At 52.9% G+C, this 20,876-nt stretch overlaps 1 protein-coding gene across 1 annotated transcript; it reads left to right on the top strand.

Annotated features, from left to right (window-relative positions):
• The first annotated feature begins 564 nt into the window (after positions 1–564).
• On the top strand, positions 565–12,195 carry ACKR3 (atypical chemokine receptor 3). Its single transcript, XM_080799182.1, has 2 exons — positions 565–636; positions 10,307–12,195. The coding sequence occupies exon 2, from the start codon at positions 10,333–10,335 to the stop codon at positions 11,419–11,421; it is 1,089 nt and encodes a 362-aa protein (XP_080655308.1). The 5' UTR covers positions 565–636; positions 10,307–10,332; the 3' UTR covers positions 11,422–12,195.
• The last annotated feature ends 8,681 nt before the right edge of the window (positions 12,196–20,876 follow it).

Raw genomic sequence — 20,876 nt, 5'->3', positions numbered from 1 at the left:
CTGTTTTGGAGGAATTAACAAAGAAAACTCAGGCCAAATAAATCAACACCGAAGTTCAGAAGGTCAGAGCAATTTGTCTTGGGAACAAAGTCTTCCCTTGAGCTAAGAGGCATTCAAAGGAACTCTTGGTGGTAATGGGATTATTAAAGATATACCTGAGACCAGATAAATATTTGATGATTCTGCAAAGCTCTAGGGTTTCTCTGCCGTTTTTCTTCTGCTGACACACGTTCCCCCAGTGGGGTCCGGACCTCGTGGCTTCATTAGACCTTGCAAGTGAAGGGCGGCCGGGGTTTCCCGAGAGTGCGTTGTGGGGTGCAGAGCTGCGCGGGAAAAGACAGACCGGGGTTTACGAAAGGGGTGTGCGCGCGTGTGTGCGTGCATGAGCGCGCGTGCGTGCGTGTGTGTGTGTGTGTGTATGTGTGTGTGCGCGGAGCTGGGGGGGGGGGGCGGCGCGGGCCGGGAGCGAGGGCGAAGCGGGTTCCACAGCTGCCACCTAGAGGCGTCTTCCTGCAGTGTATATAACGCGGGTCTGCCGCCCGAGAGCTCAGTCCTGCAAACTGCTCAGCCCCGAGGCGGTGAGCGCAGCAGCCGCGCAGGGAGCCCTGAGCCCTGAGCCCGAGCCCAGCCCCGGAGGTAAGGAAACGGCTCCCCGCAGCCATGTCTGCAAAGGAAGGCGAGGAAGGCGGGCAGGGTTTCTGTTCTCAGCTAAGCGCTCTTTTTCAGAGGCCTCTTTCTGAATCGCCCTGATGGTTGCTGAGAGTCCGCAGGTCTGGTGTCTGAAAGCCGGGGCTGCAGGCTGCATGGCTGCTTTGCAAAGCCTGTCTGCTAACTTGGGGGCTGCCCTTTTCTGCGGCAGCAAGTAAAAAGGCAGGTTTCCTTGAGTCACTGGTGGAGGGGACGCTCCGTGTGTGCCTGCTGGCTTTAGGAATCGGGAGTTTATTTGTTGCTGTAGGTGCTGAAGCTCGGGTAAGGGGGAGGACTCAGCAAGAATGCAGACTGTCGGTTCTGCTCGCTCCGAGTTGGCATAGGGAACCGCCTGGCACCACGGCTGACCTCTTTCACGGGGAGATCAGTCGGGACATAGATGGACTTGCCAGGAAATAAGCAATTGCAGAAAGATGTGAACTTTATGAAGGGCATCGTTGAGTGAAGCAGGGAACTGTGCTGTGAATCTTTGTGAGTCCAGAATGTATTGGAATTCGGCGCTTTGCAGGATTCCCGGCTCCTGTAAGCCCAGAAGCTGGAAGGGTGAATGTTAATTCAGCTCCGTGTTTGTGGCTTTGACTGCATCCTTGCTAATCTGAGTATTTATTGTGCTCTTGGAAGGTAAGTCCAACTTCAGTTAGGAAAAAACAAAACAAAACAAAACAAAACAAGCACACACACAAGTCCAGGATTTTGTAATTTAAAATACACCCTTCAGGTAAAGCATGACTTTTGTTCAGTTCTGTTAGCGTGCACAAAGATTCAAGGGGTGACTGACAGTGAGAGCTTTGGAGTGAGGTCAGGGGTGGTGGTTAGCCAAGACTTGTAACTTGCAGGGAGAAAGAGAAGTTGTAAAAGTCAGACTAGCTGTCTCCCTCCCTCCCTCCCTCCCTCCTTCTTTTCTGTCTTTCTTCCTTTCTCGCCTCTTCTCTTCTATCTCCTTCCCTTCTCTCTCTCTCTCTCTCTCTCTCAATTCACTTGCTCACAACAGGATCATTAGGTTTTCCAGAAGTGGAAGCGAGTCCTCTGACATGGTTTATAGCTCATTGAAGCTATTTGGTGTGCTGACATGCCCTGAAACTTCATTCTGCAGAATCTCAATGTGGTAACTTTTTCTTTTCTCTTTAAACGCAGATGCTGCCTTTGTGTCCTTTTATTTATTCCAGGAAAAATGCGGAGATCAAATAGGCTTGCCTAGAAAAGAAAGCGGAGGCTGCCTGGGTCTGTCCTTTACTTTCTGTAGCTTTTAAATGGATAAACTGCCTGTCCTTCCTCCATCAGCCCGCGAGTTTCCCCAGATGCAAAGCCTTTCTCTAAAGCAAAGTTGCACAGGGGAGCTCTAGCTTGGAAACAATTTGCTCTTTTTCCCCCTTCTCTGCCATAAACACTTGAATGTGCGCACAGCCTCCTGGGGATTGGTGTGGGGGGGGGGGTGTGTGGAAGAGCAAAAGAAAATTGAGAAATGCCTGTATTTTGCTGCCTGTCCATTTTTAAAAAAGGGGCACGCATTGCAATCATAGTTTTAAAAAAGTTCCAGAGAGTATAGCCAAGGCAGCATGCCGGGGCTTAACTAAGTCAGGACTTTGGAGGTGAGTTTTTCCCTTATTAACAGTAAGTCCTGGGAGAATTGAGAAGGTATTATGGTTTCTAATCAGACCCAGAATAGGCAGAGTATAGGCTTTCTGGATGAAAAAAAAAAAATCCAAACAAAAAAACCTCCTTCATCAGGAACAGTGGCTTTTTGTGTGACCATCTAGGGAGAGGGGCTCCTGTTTTCGGGGAGGTGTGAGGGAGCTGGCTGAAGTTACTCAGACCTGAGAGCAGCCGACTGTCATTCTAGAAACCCTAAGAGTAAACTAAGGAGGAGAAAAACCACCAAGACTTCAGGCCTTTAGATTTTTCTCAGTGTTTTTTGCCGGGCACAAATGGAATCTGGAGCTAAAAAGAACTTAGCTTTACTTTTAGGAACAAGAACATTGTTAGAACGCCTTGCTAGTTGAGTTCCATGCATGTAGGTAGAGTTTAGAAAGAAACCCAAGGCTGGCTCACATCAAGTGTTTTTCAAGTCCAGAAAAACATAGCCCTGGGACACACATTTTCTATTAAAGTAAAAACAAACAAGCAAGAAAAGAGAGAGAGAGAAAGGAAAGGGAGAGAGGAAAAGAAAAGGGAAAAAGGGGGATTATCTGATTTTGAATACTTGATGGTTTTCTGCAGGACATATTTGATTTTTTTTTTTTTAACCTAAGGATCGACTAATTTAGAATTGGGAAAAAAAAAGTAGGTGCTCTCCTTGTTAAAGTAATGAGGGGATTGCATATTTTTATGGTGAATGTTTTGCTGAACCATAGGTAGGTTTGGGAGCTGACTCGGTTTTGTTCTAAGCGCTCTAAGGGTGGAGGGACTAGAAAGTGACTCAGGTGGCTTTAGACCGCCATTGGCTAAGGGACAGCTGAAGGACTGTACGTCGGGATAGCCAGCATCTTTGAATTTTCTTATGGTAACAGATACCTTTGCGGGGATCATCCCTGAGTTTTATGAGAAGAGGCCAAGATGGAGTAGCCTTCTCCTAGGAACCCTGTTGTGTCTGGCCCAGAGCCTGGCTGACCTCCCACTGCCTCATCCAGGTCCTGAGCTGGGTGGGAACGAGGACTCTGGTTACACCGGGCCAACCCAGCCGGCAGTCTTTGTGACGTGGATCTCTGGCTCTGTCTTTCTGGGCACAGCATTGCTTTCCTGTGGGCAGCTGAGCACAATAGACCAGATTGGGTTTCTGGATGTGGGGTTCGTTTTCTCCCCTAAATACTTCAAAGTGGGCGAGGATGCCCCAACCCGTGAGTTAACAGGAAGTACATTGAAGACCCCAGTGATAGGTGGCCTCCCTCTGAATCAGGATAGGGAGTTTTTCTTTTTCTCTTTGACTCTCTTATTATTTTTGAGTTTTCCAATGATTTAGAGCAGTTCCTTACTTGTGTGAAATAAGTTGCTGTCAAGACAGCCTTGTTTCTGTTTGCTTGGCACTGGGGGACAGACTAGTCCCCGATCTGCTGTCAGCCCTAGCAGATGGCTGCAGGGAGTCTGCCGCAGCTGAAGCTTCTCTGGACTTTCCTGTAGATGTAAGGCAGCATCGGTAAAAAAACAAAAACAACAGCAAACAGCAAGAACAAACACACGCATAAAAACCAACCCCCCCCAAACCCTGACCCCAATGATGTACAATTGCCTAGTGATTTTTTAGATGTAGTGTGGGTTCTCCTCATCTGAACGGCATGCCAGCTAGCGTGGAAGATGTGGGACTCTGGCAAGGAGGCCAGAGCGTGCCTTCCCTCGGGGGAAGCCCCTGGAGAAGTTGGGAAGGTGCGGAGAGCAGCTGTGTGCCACAGACCAAGATGAGCGCGTCTCTTCTCCTGGCCTGGGCTTGCTCTGAAGGTGCGCAGCGGTGAGAAGCCAGACGAGTGATCTGGTCTGAACAGTACCAAATGGCTCTGTGAAATTCCCTCCTGGGAGGACATAGATCCCAAATTGCAGAAAACCAATAAAAAAAGGTTACCTGGAAAAAAAAAAGTCACCTGGAGGCAGAGGTCCTAAGGAGCCCCAGCAGCCAGAGGGCCCCTGACTGTCCAAGCTGGTGCTCAGCCCTGACCTGGCAGGTGTAATCTCATCTGCACCACTGGGGCCTGGGCAGGAGCACCTTCCTCCGGCCTGTTTGCACCCTGTCACCAGAGCTGGCCTTTAACTGCCTGCCTTCTACCTGGTTTGTGTCACCTCTGACCCCAGAGCCTTTTCTGCTGCAAGCTGCTTCCTCGCTCAAAATCTCTCCTGCCTCCTGCGTGGGCAGGCCCGGCCTGACTCCCCCGCTCCCCCCACCCCTCCCCCTGACTCTGGTCACCAGCTTTCCTTTGTGGGGAGCTTGGCCTCAGCCTGATTCAGTGACCCCCCTATGGTATTTCATTGATCATTTCACCCATCCATTTCTCTTTGAAGGTCTCCAGAAACCACTTGAGTGGAAATCCCTCACCCTCCCGCTCTGGGGGCCACTCGCCACCACCCTGCTGCCTTCTTGGCCTTGGCAGTTGGCTGGCGAGTCCTTGGGGGATAGGCCACGGGGATCCCTGGAGCAGTGCCCCTCACAGAGGAGGTTCCACAAACATTCAGGGGCATGAAAAGGCTGATGTCTGTCTCAGCTTGATGAGGGGTTCAGAAAAGTGTCTTCTGGACTCCTGCTCCCGGGATGGCCTCAGACCCCTGGTCTTGGTGGAGCCTGATATCACTGCTGACTGGGAGCGCCCCAAACACCCGCCTCGTGCTGGCTGTGGGGCCCGAGGATGAAGACGTGGGGGTGCGGAGCTTGGGCAGGAAGAATGTGGCGCGACACAGCCTGGAGATGTGGGTCCTGGGTGGGGCCAAGGTGGGAGAAACGGGATGCCTTCGTTGGGATAGGAGCGGCTAAAGGGTTGGTCGAGAAGACTCTTCCTGGTCTGTGATGGGAGTTTGCAAACACGCTGAAGGCCGTTTTGGGGAGAGCAGCCAGATGCTCGAACACTTGGCAGGCTCCATCACGGATGGACTGACTCTGGGCCAGAGAGAGGGCCTGTTCCCTGCAGGCCGACTGCCACCCCGTGCAGACAAGCTTGGGGACGTCTAAATCTGGCCTGACTGCCAGCTCCCTGGGTGAGCTCAGGCCGCCATTTGGAGGCAGTGACATGTTGCTGGCCAGTCGCTGTAGTTCACTCGTGGGGGATACTTGGTTGATGAATAAGGAGCCTCAGAAGTGGGAGGCACATCTCCCAGAAAAGTTCTCCCATTGATTCCCCAATGGCTTTCTACCATTGGGAATGCAGGTGGTGGACGAGTCCCTTTGCAGACCCCAGGCCGGTGGGGAGGACCGGCCAGATGCTGGGTCCCCCGCAGGCCATAGGAAACGTCCCTTCCTGTCCTGGTGGAAGTGGGATGCTCCCTGCACACGGGGGTGAGAAAAGGTCCAGAGCATGTGGCTGCTATAGGGAGGAGGGTCAGAGGGAGCACCGGGAGTGCCGGGGAGAAGGGAGCAGACGGGGACAGGTCCAGTTCTCTGCCCTCAGCTGGGTGACTGGGCTCTAGCACAATGGAACTCACACCACCCATGTCTTGTGAAACATCCCTCCGTCACAATGTACTTAATTCTTGATGTCAGATTTCAAATAATACAGAAGTTTATGGGGTGAAATTTACAGTCCCCTCTCTGGGCCTCCACCCTACCCTGCCTGCCCAAAGCTTTATCCTTCTTGAAGGTCTTTTTTCTCTGCCTCTGTGCACGTGTATTTACATAAAGCTGCTCCTCCTTTTGGCTCTGATTTTTCTGTCCCTGAGGTCGTTCTTGGTCTGTGTATCTGCCTCTGGCCTCTCCCTTCAGGTATGCTCTAACGTTCTGTCTTCGCAAAAGCAGATGCCCACATCTTCTTATGGCTGCAGTGGATATGCCCTACTTTATCAAACCATCCCTCTCCCGATGGACATCGAAGTTGCCTCCAGTAAACATACCTGCGGGACAGTTGGGTACGGTTGGAGACACGGGAATCTTTCAAGAGGTGAAATGTGTGAACTTGTAAAATCAAAAAGCTGTAGAAAATTCAAAGCCCTGTTTTTTTTTCCTTCTGTCAGGACCTTTTAGGCAGATGCCTTACCACTTAATTGCAAGGGGGTCTCATCCTCCCACCTGCCCTGGTGGGGGGCGGCTCTGAGCTCTCAGGAAGGCAGGCAGTGTTGACTCTTAAAGGCGTTCCTGAGCTCCTGCCCCAGGCTGGCAGGAGTGGAGGTTCTGGCTTCTCCCAGCAGAGAGAGGTTGGTCCCAGTGGGAAGAGGGGTCTCCTCCAGGTCTGGGGCAGACCATTGCTGCCTCCCAGGATGAACACACCAGCACCCTGGTCCAGAGGCCTGGCCACTTAGATGGGAGCGCGGATCCTTCTGGACGGATGCAGAACGTGGAGGGCTGTCTGTGTACCGGCAGAGGCCATCTCCTGCTTTTGCTGGAGGGCAGCTGGGGTGCTGGTGCAGGATGCTCAGGGAGTTAAAGTGGCCCCTTTGGTCTGCTGGGCCACCCCCTCCCTCCACCAGGACAGGAAGAGAGGTTTCCCACGACAAAGCTTTGTCACCAAGCCTTTGGAAACCTGGGATCTGGGTAGACACTCCACAGTTTGCCATACTGGTGGCTCTGTGGGAGCCGTTGTGAGGATCTCAGCCAGTGGCTGAGGAAGATTCCTCTTTCCAATGGTGGCCGCATGCTGTCGCCGGAATGGCATGAAGTGGACCGATGCAGCCCAGCCCTCTTGGACACTAGCTCAGGCAGACGGGCCTCTGCTGCAGGCCACATGCGGCATCCATGCACATTGTCTTTGTCAAATCATATTCTTTTCTGGAAACAGCCCTGGATTGTTTCCAAAACCAAATGCAGGAAAAATACCAAAAGGACAGGGGGCTAAGCCGTTGTGAGTCCCGTTTCCCTCTTTAGTCCCCCGTTGGGATTTGCAGGGAGCTTGAGGACCACAATTTGTTTCATCTCCTTTTTGTGCCTCCTTCCTTCTCTTGACCACTAAGGCTTCCCGCCCTGGGAGGGAGGGGTACCAGGGGGTCCCCCTGGGGGAGGCGGTGGTCCGGGCACAGGCCTCGGGCTTCAGCTTCTGGGCTGATGGTTGGTGGGAGATCAGTGATCGGGGGCCAGCTGGCTTTCACGCTCGAGCCAGGAGCTTTGGGAGCCTCTGCTCTCCCCTTCGGCCCTGGCTGGAAGAGTCTCACTGGGCCCCCAAGGGAGGGGAGAGGACTGCTGGAGGGGAGCCTTGCCCTGCGAGCAAGAAGTGCTTCTGGCTCAGAGGACCAGTGATCGCGGAGTCGGGTTTTCAGTGCCCAGAGGGCTGATGGGGAAACCAAGGACGGAGCCGAGCCCTCTCCCGCCATGGCTGGAGCTCCGGGAACAGCGGCAGTTGGCGGGCCAGGAGGGTGGATCCCGACACCCTGACCTGGTAATTTCCAAAAAGGTGGGGTGAGAGGCAGGGGACTTCTCATAGACCCTTGCCTCTGCGTGGGTCTGACTGTCCACACTGAACAGTGCCCAGGGTCTGTCTGCTGAACGGCATGGGAGGCCGGAGCTCGGTCACTGACAACTTGTGAGCAAAGATCTGGGTGTACTTGGACCCAGTCAGGCTAACCAGGGCTGGGGCTCATTCCTTCCTTTCTGGCCCCGTGGACAGCCCCATGGATGGCCCCATGGACCACCTGGACCCCGGGCTCTGAGGCTTCCAAGCACGCCACCCTGAGGCCAGTCCAGTGGGTTGCGGAGTCCTGGCTCCTCAAAGGTGTTCTCTGTTGCCCCTTGTGCCCACGTCCTTTAGGGGCCTTAAGCTGCCTCTTAGGACGGAGTGGTCCAAAGTTTCATAATGTGAGGAGTTTGTCCTAAACATGGTCGTGCTGAGTCTCCCTGGGTGCTCCCTGTGCTTGTGTGGTCTGTCTGGTCTGGCCCAAGTTGCTGGTCGTAGGGCATAGGAATCTTCCTGCTGGGGTGCTCCGAGGACCACCAGGCTCCCGGGCTGTGGGCCTTGCCTCTGCCAGCTCCTCCTGGGCGGCCCAGCATTCTCCCCTCGGCAGTAGGGACACGGGACTTGCTTAGGTCACCAGGAGAGGGACAGATGACCACTTCGAACCCATAGAAAAGAACTGCCCAGAAGCCTGCAGGTGGTCTCCGCTAACGATGAGATTTAAGATGAGGTCACCTGCTGTGAGTTTTGAAACTAAGGAGTGGGTCCTGGGAGGCAGCAGGATGTCTCACCCGTCAGGGATGCTGTTCATTTATCCTGAAGGTAAAGCTATCAAGCTGCCCGTCTGTGCTCACCCCTGCATCTTCCTCCAGGAAGGGACATGTATTCCTTAGGCAGTAAGAGGTGGTTTCAATGTGGAGCGAAAAGGGGGGCTGTGCATTTTGCCAAAAGGATGGGGGAAGGGCAGAGGTGGAGACTTACTAGAGCATCTGCTATGTGCTAGATTCTGGAGTGGGTCCCTTTGTTCTTGGGTGCCTCTGTGAGATGGTGCTGGTGTCCCAAGAATGCAGCCCAAGACAGGTTAGCGAGTCAAGTTAAACAGCAATGTGGAAGGAATCAGGATTCCTACCCGGGAAGGTCTGGTCTCAGGATGGGTGCTTTTCCCAGCTATGTGTCCACATACTGTTAGCATAGCCACCTGCGTGCTGACCCGTGGACGAGGGTCACCCATCTTCCTATGTGACCTGGGGTCCACTTTGGATGAACTTGGCACAGAAGCTCGACTGGGGTCAGTTATTAGCTATGACCCGTGAGAAGGAAAGACAACCACTTTTCCATATGAGGTCATTCCTAGCAAGACACCCCTGTTCCCACGGTCACCCAGTGGGCAGCCAACCCAGGACCATGTCTTGCAGGGATTTCAAGGCCCTTGAGTGGGTGGGGCACCAGTAGAAGACTGCTCCCGGGAACTCTCCTAGCTGGGGCATTTGAGGAGGAATGATCATTTCTAGGTGCCGTAGTGGTACTTTGGAGCTGAATTCTCTGTGGACAGTAAAACGGTGACAGTTCAGAGTGTTGGCCTCATGTCAAGTCAGCAGGAAAGAAAGTTGAGAAGATTGCTCCCCCACCCCAGAAATGCAGCAGGTGGTGACTTTTGTGCTCTGGATCTTGGCCCAAGTTGCTCTTGAAGTAGTTGGATAAACAAAAGAAGGGGAAACTAGGCAGTGGACAGCTGGGTGGCTGCCCTTCGTTGAAAACCCGAGGTCTCTGCAGGTTTGGGGTGTAATCAAGCTGCGGGGTGTCGCACACCTGTGGTCTTCATGGCTGCACGCTGAAGGTGGCCCAAGACCCAGGTTTCCATGTGCATTTTGCAGGAAGGTAGTATGCGCTGAGTCCCATTTTTTTTTAATTTTTTTAGGATTTTATTTATTTATTTGACAGAGATCACAAGCAGACGAAGAGGCAGGCAGAGAGAGAGGAGGAAGCAGGCTCCCTGCTGAGCAGAGAGCCTGAAGCGGGCTCGATCCCAGGACCCTGGGATCATGACCTGAGCCGAAGGCAGAGGCTTTAACCCACTGAGCCACCCAGGTGCCCCCTGAGTCCCATTTTTGATGCACACTGAGAAGGGAATCTCAAGCGTTCTCATTAGGACACCAGAGCAGGATACTTATAATACAGCAGTGCTAGGAACAGTGGACTCTGCTGTTCTTTGGGACATGGGGGAGAATGGCGCCACTGTCCTCTACTAAGACTGAGTGAGTGGCCAGCGTCACCTTGGCTGTCAGATGTTTCTCTGGCCCCCGGAGCACACCAATCTCACACTGTGGGCATAGCCAGGCTGGTGATGCCTGGTGAACACAGCCATACAAAGACAGAGAAAGCAGGCCCTCTTTCTCGCTTAGACACCGCACGAACTTAGATACCGGGCCTGTTTTTTGTTGTGTGGAGCTCTGCTGGACTGTTTCCTTTTCTTTTGTTGGGAAGACACCACTGAGTGTGCAGAGCGCTGGAAAAGCGCCTTGACCGGGCCTCTGGTGTGTCCTAATGAAGCCACTTTTTCATTGCATTCTCTCTGTTTGATCTTTGCACAGGCCATTTGCTTACTGCCCGCAGCGCCATGGATCTGCACCTCTTTGACTACTCGGAGCCAGGGAACTTCTCCGACATGAGCTGGCCGTGCAACAGCAGTGACTGCATTGTCGTTGACACGGTGCTGTGTCCCAACATGCCCAACAAGGGGGTGCTGCTGTACACGCTGTCCTTCATCTATATCTTCATCTTTGTGATTGGCATGATCGCCAACTCTGTGGTGGTCTGGGTGAACATCCAGGCCAAGACCACCGGCTACGACACACACTGCTACATCCTCAACCTGGCCATCGCCGACCTGTGGGTGGTGGTCACCATCCCCGTCTGGGTAGTCAGCCTCGTGCAGCATAACCAGTGGCCCATGGGAGAGCTCACATGCAAAGTCACCCACCTCATCTTCTCCATCAACCTGTTCGGCAGCATCTTCTTCCTCACGTGCATGAGCGTGGACCGCTACCTCTCCATCACCTACTTCGCCAGCACCTCGAGCCGCAGGAAGAAGGTGGTCCGCCGTGTTGTCTGTGTGCTGGTGTGGCTCCTGGCCTTCTGCGTGTCCCTGCCGGACACCTACTACCTGAAGACCGTCACGTCGGCATCCAACAACGAGACCTACTGCCGCTCCTTCTACCCTGAGCACAGCGTCAAGGAGTGGCTCATCAGCATGGAGCTGGTCTCTGTGGTCTTGGGCTTCGCCATCCCCTTCTGCATCATCGCCGTCTTCTACTGCCTGCTGGCCCGCGCCCTCGCTGCTTCCAGTGACCAGGAGAGGCAGACCAGCCGCAAGATCATCTTTTCCTACGTGGTGGTCTTCCTCGTGTGCTGGCTGCCCTACCACGTGGTGGTACTCCTGGACATCTTCTCCATCCTCCACTACATCCCCTTCACCTGCCACCTGGAGAACTTCCTCTTCACCGCTCTGCACGTCACACAGTGCCTGTCGCTGGTGCACTGCTGTGTCAACCCTGTGCTCTACAGCTTTATCAATCGTAACTACAGGTACGAGCTGATGAAGGCCTTCATCTTCAAGTACTCGGCCAAGACAGGCCTCACCAAGCTCATCGATGCCTCTAGGGTGTCGGAAACAGAGTACTCCGCCTTGGAGCAGAACACCAAGTGATCCGCGGGGTCTCGGGGACAAGTGTGTTGCTTTCTCCACGGCACTGGCTTGCGTCGTGCCCAAGAGTAAAGCAAGGTGGATTTGGGGCTTGAGGCCGGAGTCATGAGAAGAGGGGAGCGGGTGCCACCGAGCATCCTTCCCCTTTATCTCGGGCGGCCGCGGCTCTGTGCGTGCGTCCTGCCGTGTGCAAGGCCTGTCACGTGTCCGAGTCTGCCGCAGGGCGGGCTAGCCTGCACTTCTGTACAATAAGACGTTCTGTGTTCCCTGGAGGTTTTATATGGTGATTTGTATTTAAATCTTAAGACTTTATTTTCTCATTATCGGTGTACCTTATAAATGTATTTGAAAGTTTAAATATATTTTAAATATTGTATGGGAGCTATAACGCGGACGTGTATCCAGAGTGTCGTAGTTTTAAGGCTAGTTTGACTTCAGTTTTGACTAAGGATGACATTAATTGTTAGCTGTTTTGAAATTATATATATATATACATATATATATATATAAATCTATAAATCTATGCCAGTCCTGGCTGAAATGTTTTATTTACGATAGTTTTCTATCTGTGTGGTGCTCTGTACTGGCATGGGATACGGAACAGGAAAGACTCTGTAAAACAGTTTGTGATATTCATAGTTTTGTAAAGTTACCTTAAAAAAGCAAAACGGGGCAGACCTCTTCTAGGCTGCAACACTGTGCACAAAACGAACAGTCTCATTTTGGAGAGTTCTCTCAATTTGTAAGTTATTATTTTTTTTTTAAATAAAGATTTGTTTTTCCTAAAAAGGCATCCGAGTGTCCGTGTTAAAAGCATGTTTGGCATTCAGGTGGCGTGTGTGATAAGAATAGTACCAATCTATACTACATGTCAGCTTGACCTAATATGCTTAAGGAAAGAGTGCTACCGTAAAAGCAAAACCCAAGGGGTTAACTCGGATGTAATGACATAAAAGGAAAAATATTCAAGCATATTGAGGGTTTTGGTTTTTCTAAAAAAAAAGCTGTCATGCAGCGTATTTGCGGTAGGTGTGGTTTTCAAGGTCACCCTGGTGCAGGAAGGCTCTGGTGCAGCTGCTGTTGGCCCAGAGCTGATTGGGGCCCAGGACTGGGGTCGTTTGTTGTTTATGCCTTTGTGTGTCCCCAGGGCCCCATGTCACGACCCCTTGATGCTTCCCTGCTATGGTTCTATGGTTTAAAGCCTGTTTTCTCTTTCTGTGTACAGGACAAATTCTTCATTTAAAAGATAACATCCATTAGTGTCCCTCTTCTTGAGGCCAAGCAAAGAGCGAATTGTCAGCCTGTGCATTACCAAAGAAATCCACTTTACAAGAGGCTTGGAAGAGTGTGGTCGGAATGGCCCGTTCTGCTGTGCCCTCAAGGATGACCTGGGGGTCCATGAGACAGAATGGTGGAGGCCTTAGCAGGCGGGTGCATCTGGGCAGGACCTGGGGGGAGGACCCGGCTCCCCTAAGCTGCCCTTACCACCTCCACCTCTGATGGCACTGATTTGCATGGGAGCTATTTGCCAAGACAAGAATGGACCCCAGCTGGGAGCTCTGCTCTTAACTGTGAGCTTGGGGGCTGCTACCCTATCAGAAAGTCTTCCTGCCCCTCGTCCCCTCCCCCCCCCCCCCAGCCACCTGCCCAACCTCTCAGGGTCCATAGATGGAGACTGCTGCACGGGGGCTCCTATGTCTTCAAAGGCTTACGGCTGAGAGTTTTCAAACCAGGGTTATAAATTACTCTAAATACGTACCTGGTACACACACGGTCTCAGGTGCATATGCGCCTTGCCTTGTTCCAGACAGGATTCCGGTGGGGTAACAGTAGTGTAGCTAGTGGGACAATAGCTTCACTACAGGCCGGGATCCCAGGAGCCAGGGCAAGCAAGAGTAGATGGCACAGAGAAGTCCAAGAATCCTGCCCCAGACACGTGTTCCTGGCAATAGGAAAGGGTTGCGGTTTGCTCTGAGCTCCCTAGTGGTCTAAGTCCAGACAGAAACCCTCTCACCAAGTAGAAAACTCAAGGTGGGGCATAAGCCGTAACCTCCGCTGTGCGGCAGGTGGGATGTAAAAAGTAATTCCACCGAATTTCTATTCTGAGGACGCATCTCTGTCGATTCAGAGATGCTCCCCACCCCTGCCCAGTTACCCTGGGATTTGGGGCAAGCTCTGGGGGAGGTGGTGATGTAGGGAGGTCGGGGGCGGTCCTCACTGTCTGTTCCTTCCTGGTCTTTACGCAGGTCTCCTCCGTGTCCTCGTATCGCAGGGTTTCCCCTGTTGCTCCCCAACCCCGTGTTGGGTCATGGGGTACTTGGTGGACTGTCCTGGCCCTCTTCTGGTTTCTGACCACCTTTTACCCACGAGAATCACCCACCTGCCCCCCCTTTGCCCTGAGGGGTGGAGGGAGGGTGCGCAGATGCTGAACTGATTCCAGACAAACCATATAGCACTTCTTGCTCTGTGGATTCCCATCTCCCCCGCAGGCCCCAGGACACCCGGGGTGCCTTCAGACTTTCTTGGGGTCCCTGGTGTGCAAGCTCTGTCTTAGCGATGCTATAGCGACTAAACTCTCTCTGCTCTTAGAAATCCCCTTCTCTGCCCTGCCTGGGGCTTGAAGAATTGCTCTGGTTCATCCCGGTTATCCAGGCTCCAAAGCCCTTCTTTTGATCTCTGGCTGTAAAAACCTTCCCAGGTGCTCTGGACTGTGGCATTTCGGGTGGCGCACGGAGGCTCAGGTCAAGGACTACAGAACTCTGGGGGGTAGATAATCAGTTTATTAGAGGAATTCCATTCCACCCTTGTGGATGTGGATGTGGGGTTGGGAGAAGGAGCTGTGCGCCAGGTTTTGGATAGGAGTTGGGATCTAGTGGGAAGAAGGCTGGGGCAGTAGCCCCCGGCTCTCCTCAAGTTCATTGTCCAGAGAGCCTGACGCTGACATTTCTCCCTTTTGAGGTTCATTCATCTGGCATCCTTTCTGATGGGAAGAGCTTTGAAAATGCCAGCCTTGCGAGATGGTAGTGAAGCTGTTAGTAATTTCATGCACGATGGCATCTGGACCCCAGGAGGTGGCTGGAGCTCCAGCAGAGGGTGGGGTATGGGATGGAGAGAGAAGTAGCCTGGAGCCCAACCCCACTGGAGAGAGGGGGAGGCTTCCCTGCTCTTCTGCTTCCCTCTGACCCTGCGACCTGATGGCAGTGTGCACCGGGGAGTCCCTAGTGAATGCTTCCCACATGCGGCAACGTGTACACAGCTTCCTGGATCCCTGCGAGTGAAGAAGCAAAGTATTGCAACTGAAAACACCACATGTAACGTCCCGTGGGCATCAAGGAATAAATCTGGATGGTCCCTGGATGATGAATTTCAGCCCTCCCAGTAGGCTCAGGGCAAACTGGCATGAGACCCCCGTGGACACTTGTGTTTTCTCTTACTGGGTCACAAGAAATTCTGGAGGTCTGAAGGCAGCAGCTCGAGGATGTGGCCTATTTAAGAGGCAACTGGAAATTCTGCCTCGCTGGGCTTCCTCTCCCTGGGTCCAGGTGACTTCCTATCCACCCATTCCCAAGTCCAGCATCTCAGAACCTGGGGACCCATGGGGAGCTGTGGATGTGCACCTGGTAGGGTTGAGTGCAAGGGCTGATGAGTGCAGGAAGATCCCTGGAGTCCCCTCCTGGAGGTTTGGACTTCACTCCTGAACCGCAGGCTTGTCTCTGGGTGGATGCATGGCCCTGACGTTTCAGTCCTTCCCGGCTGATGGTTTCTGGGGGGTTAAATGCTTGAGAAGATCTGCCAGTGTCATAAAGCCCTTCCCACCCCACGTCCCAGTACTGGAACTCCCAGCTCCTTACGTCGGGATGGTGCATGGATACACAGTGCCTACAAGCAACACCGAATGTTGATACCAACAACTCTTGATACAGAATGATAGCAGTTTGGGTAAAGCATCATAGGAAACCGACTTACTTCTTGTAGGCAGTTCGCATTCGCAACCATTCTTCAGTTTCTTGGGCTATAACCCATCCTAAGCTGGGAAGACCTGTGTATCCGACCTCTGGTGCACGCTTACACTCGCCGGGCTTGTTGGACGGGTATGAGTGGGTTTCTGTTCACCTGTGTATGGGTGTACCTTGCAGTACCCACAGCCTCTGTCCAGATTCCTCAGGGCCCTGCTTCCCAAGGACCGAGATAAATGACCATGGGGAGGATTCTTACTGAAGGAGGGGATGGTCCTCTGTATGGGATGGGAAGAGTGATGGGCAATTTTGGCATTTTTCTTATTTTTCAAAAGCTTCGTTTTTGTTGGCTTTTCATATGCTTATTCCCTGAGGCCTTTCCATGCGGGATTCAGAAGGGCTGCCAATCATATGTCATTTCTCCCTACGTGTTGGGGGACACACGGGGATCATCAGGCGTTTGTCACAAAACAATGTGCCAAACGCCACGGAATGGAAAGATCTGGATTTCCATAGTTATTTCCGGAACTAAACTGATTGAAATCATTTCCTAGGTAGGTCGGAATCTTCCCTTTAACAAGTTTCAGAAGAAAGAGCAAAGAGAGCGTCATTGTGGCAATGGCATTAAATCTGCTTGGGTGACTCAGAATGTATGTTGGCACGGCAACCTATCATGGGGCGAGCGCAAACACGACGTGTCGGTGGCCGCCGCCCGTCTGAAAGAGCCCCGGGCTCCACGAGACCATGCTGGATTTGCTTCCTTTTAGCCTTTCACATGAAAGCGTTTGAAGCTAATCTTTTCATTCCCTTTCGCAGCGCTGTAATCAATAGGAAGAACGCATTAAAGGTTTTCCCGCCGCCGCATTTCTCAGGGTCGTTGTTGAAAGTGTGGATTGTGTTTTATGCGGTCCCGTAATGAGAATTTGAATTTCGTGTGGAGCCTGAAGTGTAAATGAAAAGTCGTCAGTGGCCCAGCTGTGCCACCGATGGATGTCTTTCTCCACAATTTATTCCACACTTGTTTCCGTTAATGTATTCATCCATCCGTGCACTGGTTCATTCAGTCTCGGATCCGACGAGCTTTGTGTAGTGCCCACCGTGTGCCAGGCACTGTGCTTGTCTTTAAAATGTCAGAGACGGCTGGGGCTTTGTTTTCCCTTTTGATAGGCTCCCAGCCTGGAAGGGGAGATGGACAATGAGACGGAGAGAAATCGTTATAGGGCAGCATGGTGAGAAGGATCCCGGTGGCCTTTTTCTGGAAATATTCAGAGCTGATGGGAGAGAGGGAGCCTTTACAGAAGGAGTCAGGGAGGCTTACAAAGAAGGGTCCTCCTATCCCAGCCCAAGGACGGCCAGACACCAACAGGCAGGCCCGGGGGATGCGGGGTGGGACGGCAGGCATTGGGAGAGTCACTGGGATGCTGGCACTGTTAAAAGCAATGGGTTATGGAAAAGTGAAGACATCCGAGGGGTGGCCAGAAGTTAACGAATGCTGACATCATTCATCCCTGTGTGATAGGAGCTCATTTCAAAGTGGGAATTAAAGGTCTTAACGGCCACCCCTCACCCTGAGGTTGGAAAAATGAGGCTTTAGCACAAGAACGTCAGGGAAACGGTGAGAGAAACTTTGGGGAGAATCTACACTCTGTTCTCACCTGCTCTGGAAGGCACATTTCCAGCCCTGGTTCCAAAAGGAATGGGCACTTCTCTGTGAGCTCGACTTCTCTCTGTGTCCTGCTTGGTGGCACCTGCTGCGGGTTGACAGGCGCCTGCCAGGTCTTTGCCGCGGCTTGTGGAGGGGATGGAGACCATGTTGTAAGTGCTGGCCTCTTACCGTCGAAACTCAGTGTTTCCATTGCCTTCTCTCCTCCCAGCTCACACAGGGTCTTTAGGCTGGGAGTTTGGTTCACTGCCGCAATAAAACATACTTGGGGCCCCACAAGAGAGGGGCAGGAAGAGTGCGTGTCCCATGTGCCCAGCTGCCCTTGCCTTCCTTACCTGGTCTGTGCCCTTGACATGCACCCTCAAACTCCATCCCGGGCCCTGGGGCTTTGAGTCTGAAACCAAGACTGGAAACATCCCGTAGCCAATGCTTGGGAATGTGGGAATGTCAGGCCCCGGCCCCGCTATTTTGGGAGGGCAAACTCAGGGTGTAAGTTGTTACCCTAATTCTCCTTCCATTGGCTTCACCTCCATCGGCTGCTTCCCTTCTCCTTCCTGCTTCCCCACTCCCTCTCTGGGGCATCAGTGCTCAGTGGGGGGAGCTGTGGGGACAAAATACCATGAACTGGTGCTGACCAGGGAGGCTTCATCCCAAGACTTCTCTTGGTTTGTGGGTAGCTGCCATCTCACTACGTGCTCACGTGACTTCTTCTTTGTGCACATGGCGGAGGGAGCAAGCTCTTGGCATCTCTTACCAGGATGCTAATCCCCTCGGACCAGGGCTCCAACCTTATGACTTCATTTAATCTTAATTACTACCCTAGAGATCCTATCTTCAAATACAGCCACCTGGGGAAGGGGGAGAGGTTGGGGCTTCAGTGTATGATTTTTGTGGAGGGAGGGGGCACCCATACCCAGCCCATAGCAGACAGGGTGTAGTGAATGAAACAGGAGCATTTATGGAGCACTAGCGGTGCGCCTGCCCCTCATGGGTGTTCTCAAAGTTTAGTTGCAGAGATGAAAAGACCCTCTCACATGCCACCATGCCCCCTCCCTGCCAGCTAGGGCTGGCACGCCGATGAGCATGCCTTCCCCTTTTGGAGAATGGAAGCCTGGGACTGGGGGATGCAGGGGCTGGTGGAGGCTCCCCCAGCCCGCCCGTCCAGCCATGGACCTGGAATCTGAGTATTTACCATCCCGTGCGAGGACCGCCTGTGCACGCGGCTTCCTGTGGGACTGTGGGAAAACTGGTTTCTAGGACTGCTATGGAACAAACTGGGGGGATTATGACCACGGGGGCCTGAAGTCAGACATCAGGGCGTGGGCAGGGTTGGCTCCTCTGGATGAATCTGAGGGACCATCACTTTCCGCCCTTCCAGCGTCTGGGGGCTCCAGGTCTTCACTGGCTTGGGGATGAGTGACTCCTGTCGTGGCCTCTGGCTTCACGTGGTTTTCTTTCTCTGCATCTCTGGGTTTCCTCCTGTTCTCACAAGGACACCCGTCATTGGATGGAGGACCTTTAATTATATCTGCAAAGATCGTCCTCTGATCAGCCCACATTCACGCTCTGGGTGGACATGTGTTATGTAGGGTATACTAGGGAGCCCCCACAGGGGTGTTCCTGCCCACGCACCCGGTGGGCAGACAGGTGTGCCCCTCGATCCCAGCCCAGCCCAACATGCATGAGGCTTGCGTAGACTGGGCTCCAGCCAAACCTTTCTCCTCCTGTCTTCCTGTTTGCTCGTTTGGGGTTCTGTCTTTCCCATCGGGGTTTTTCCTCAAGCAGCTACTGACCTTTGGCAATCTACTCAGGGTTCACAGCGGATGCTCAAAGAGTCACCGGGAGCGCTGTGTGGTAAGGAGGGCCCTGGTGGCCATGAACCTCGAAGGAGGACTACTTGGCCAGAACGAGAGGCTTCACCACGGACACCTGAGCGTCCGTGCCTTGGGGGCTCTCTTCCCAGGCTGGCCTGTTTCCCCAGATCGTTCCGTCCCTCCGTCTGGGAGGTGTAACCCTGAGATGGGGCATTCCAGAAGGGAAGCAAGAGAAGGGGATGGGGAAGTGGGTGGGGTGGGGGAGTGTCCCAGCCACGTGACTTTGGCTTAAGTGTCCCAATTCTAGCCTTAGCCTCGCACCACTGGCTGCTCTGCCTGAGGCCTCAGAGCCCAGACTCTGATTCAGTTTCTCCCCGGGAGTCACCTAGTTTAGGGTGGACAGGGGAGGCTGGTCTCCCGACTACGGAGTAGGGGTGGGGCATGAAGGTCGAAGATGAAAGTGTTTTCAGAGCCACCCAGGGGTGTCTCAGCTAAATGTTCTATACCTGGCTCACTGATGGAAAGAAAAAGTCCTGATTTCTAGTATCCTTTGATTCATCTGGGGTAAATATTCCCACTGTGGCCGATTTCCTGCTCCCCGAGTGATGTCCCCAAAGGCAAAGTAGAGGTGAGCGGGTCCGTGGCATGCCTTCGGTGGCCCTTCCAGCAGAGGGATGCAACCCTGCCGGTCACTGGAAGAGCACAGAGAGGAGTGAAATGGAACAGAAGAACCAGGAAGTGATGCGTTCTGAGTACTGATTGCCTTTATTTTTCACACATTTATTCTGAAGTTTACATAATTAGTTTTAATAATGGCTGTGCTTAGTACCTGACTCACAGAAGTTCTGAAAGTGTGACCATTGGCTCCTGCCACAGGGCCACGTGCTGCCCTCTCACGGGCACCTGACCGCTCAAATTTCTAAGGCTTTCTGGACTTCGAGGCATAAATAAATGTGTTTCTTATTGGTTTCTCTCTCTGCAGGACTTCAGATTTCATTCTGGGTTTGGAAGATAGTGAGTCAGAGATGATACACGTGTCTTTGTGTGTTCATTTGAATTTTCTCCACGAACGTTGTGGTGAGGGTTTTGGAAGATACACCAGGAATTCCTTGCTATTGTTTATAATCCATTCTATTAAATTTCTCTGTTCTGATTTCTTCTCCTGATTGGGCTGACTGATCCAGAGCCATGGGGTAAGTCAGTGCCTGCGAGTGTCTGATGGGTTTGCCGTCCCCACAGCATTGGCATCCCCCTGTCACTCTCCCACCAGGGCTCTCAGCTCAGTCTCATGCGTTGATTGTCCCCCTATCTTGTCTCCATCCAACCGACTCATCCTTCATCTGAGTGTTAGACTTGTTCTCTCTGGTGCCCTGCACTCTGGGGACCCCGGGCCACAGGCTTTTGGTCACCCTGGGGGGGGGTGTGGGTGGTCCCAGCAGGTTGGTGGGGGCAGGAGGGAGACACCAGGGCAATTCTCTCCTCCCTCCCTGCTGTGGCTCCCTCCTCTGTGGTCCTCGTGTGCACCCGTGGGTCCTGGCCATGGGAAATCTTCTGTCACGTGGCCTTGACCTTTTGGCTTGGGTAACTCACCTCTTCCAGGGTCCCAAAGGCCCTAGGGTTGGTGTCCCCTCCCTGACGCTGATGGCTGGGTTGCCTCATTGTCCTCAAATGTCTTCTCAGGGCTCTCAGAACCTTTTATGAAGTCCCCCAGGCTACATTCTTTCCCTCAGTGGCTGGCGTGGTCTCCTTGTTCCCGGCTGAATCCCATGAGTTCGTGAGTCCTTCCCCGAACCTGACCAAGTTTCCTGCCAAAGGCAGGGTGGGTGTGGGAGCACCCTTGACTCTCACTCACCATTTCCTCTCCCTTTGCACTCAACATTTTCCTTGTCTGTTTTCTTTGGAATCAGTTCCAATACTTGTCACACCATGGGTCAAACTTTACATTATTTCGGATGCTGCCCCTGAAGACTCCTGCGACCCCAAATGCCTCCTGGTTAGCCCTCAGGGGGTCACATCTGCCTGAGG

This window comes from Martes martes (assembly GCF_963455335.1).
Source record: "Martes martes genome assembly, chromosome: 3".
Taxonomy (NCBI): domain Eukaryota; kingdom Metazoa; phylum Chordata; class Mammalia; order Carnivora; family Mustelidae; genus Martes; species Martes martes.
This window is presented reverse-complemented; position numbering and strand designations above follow the sequence as displayed.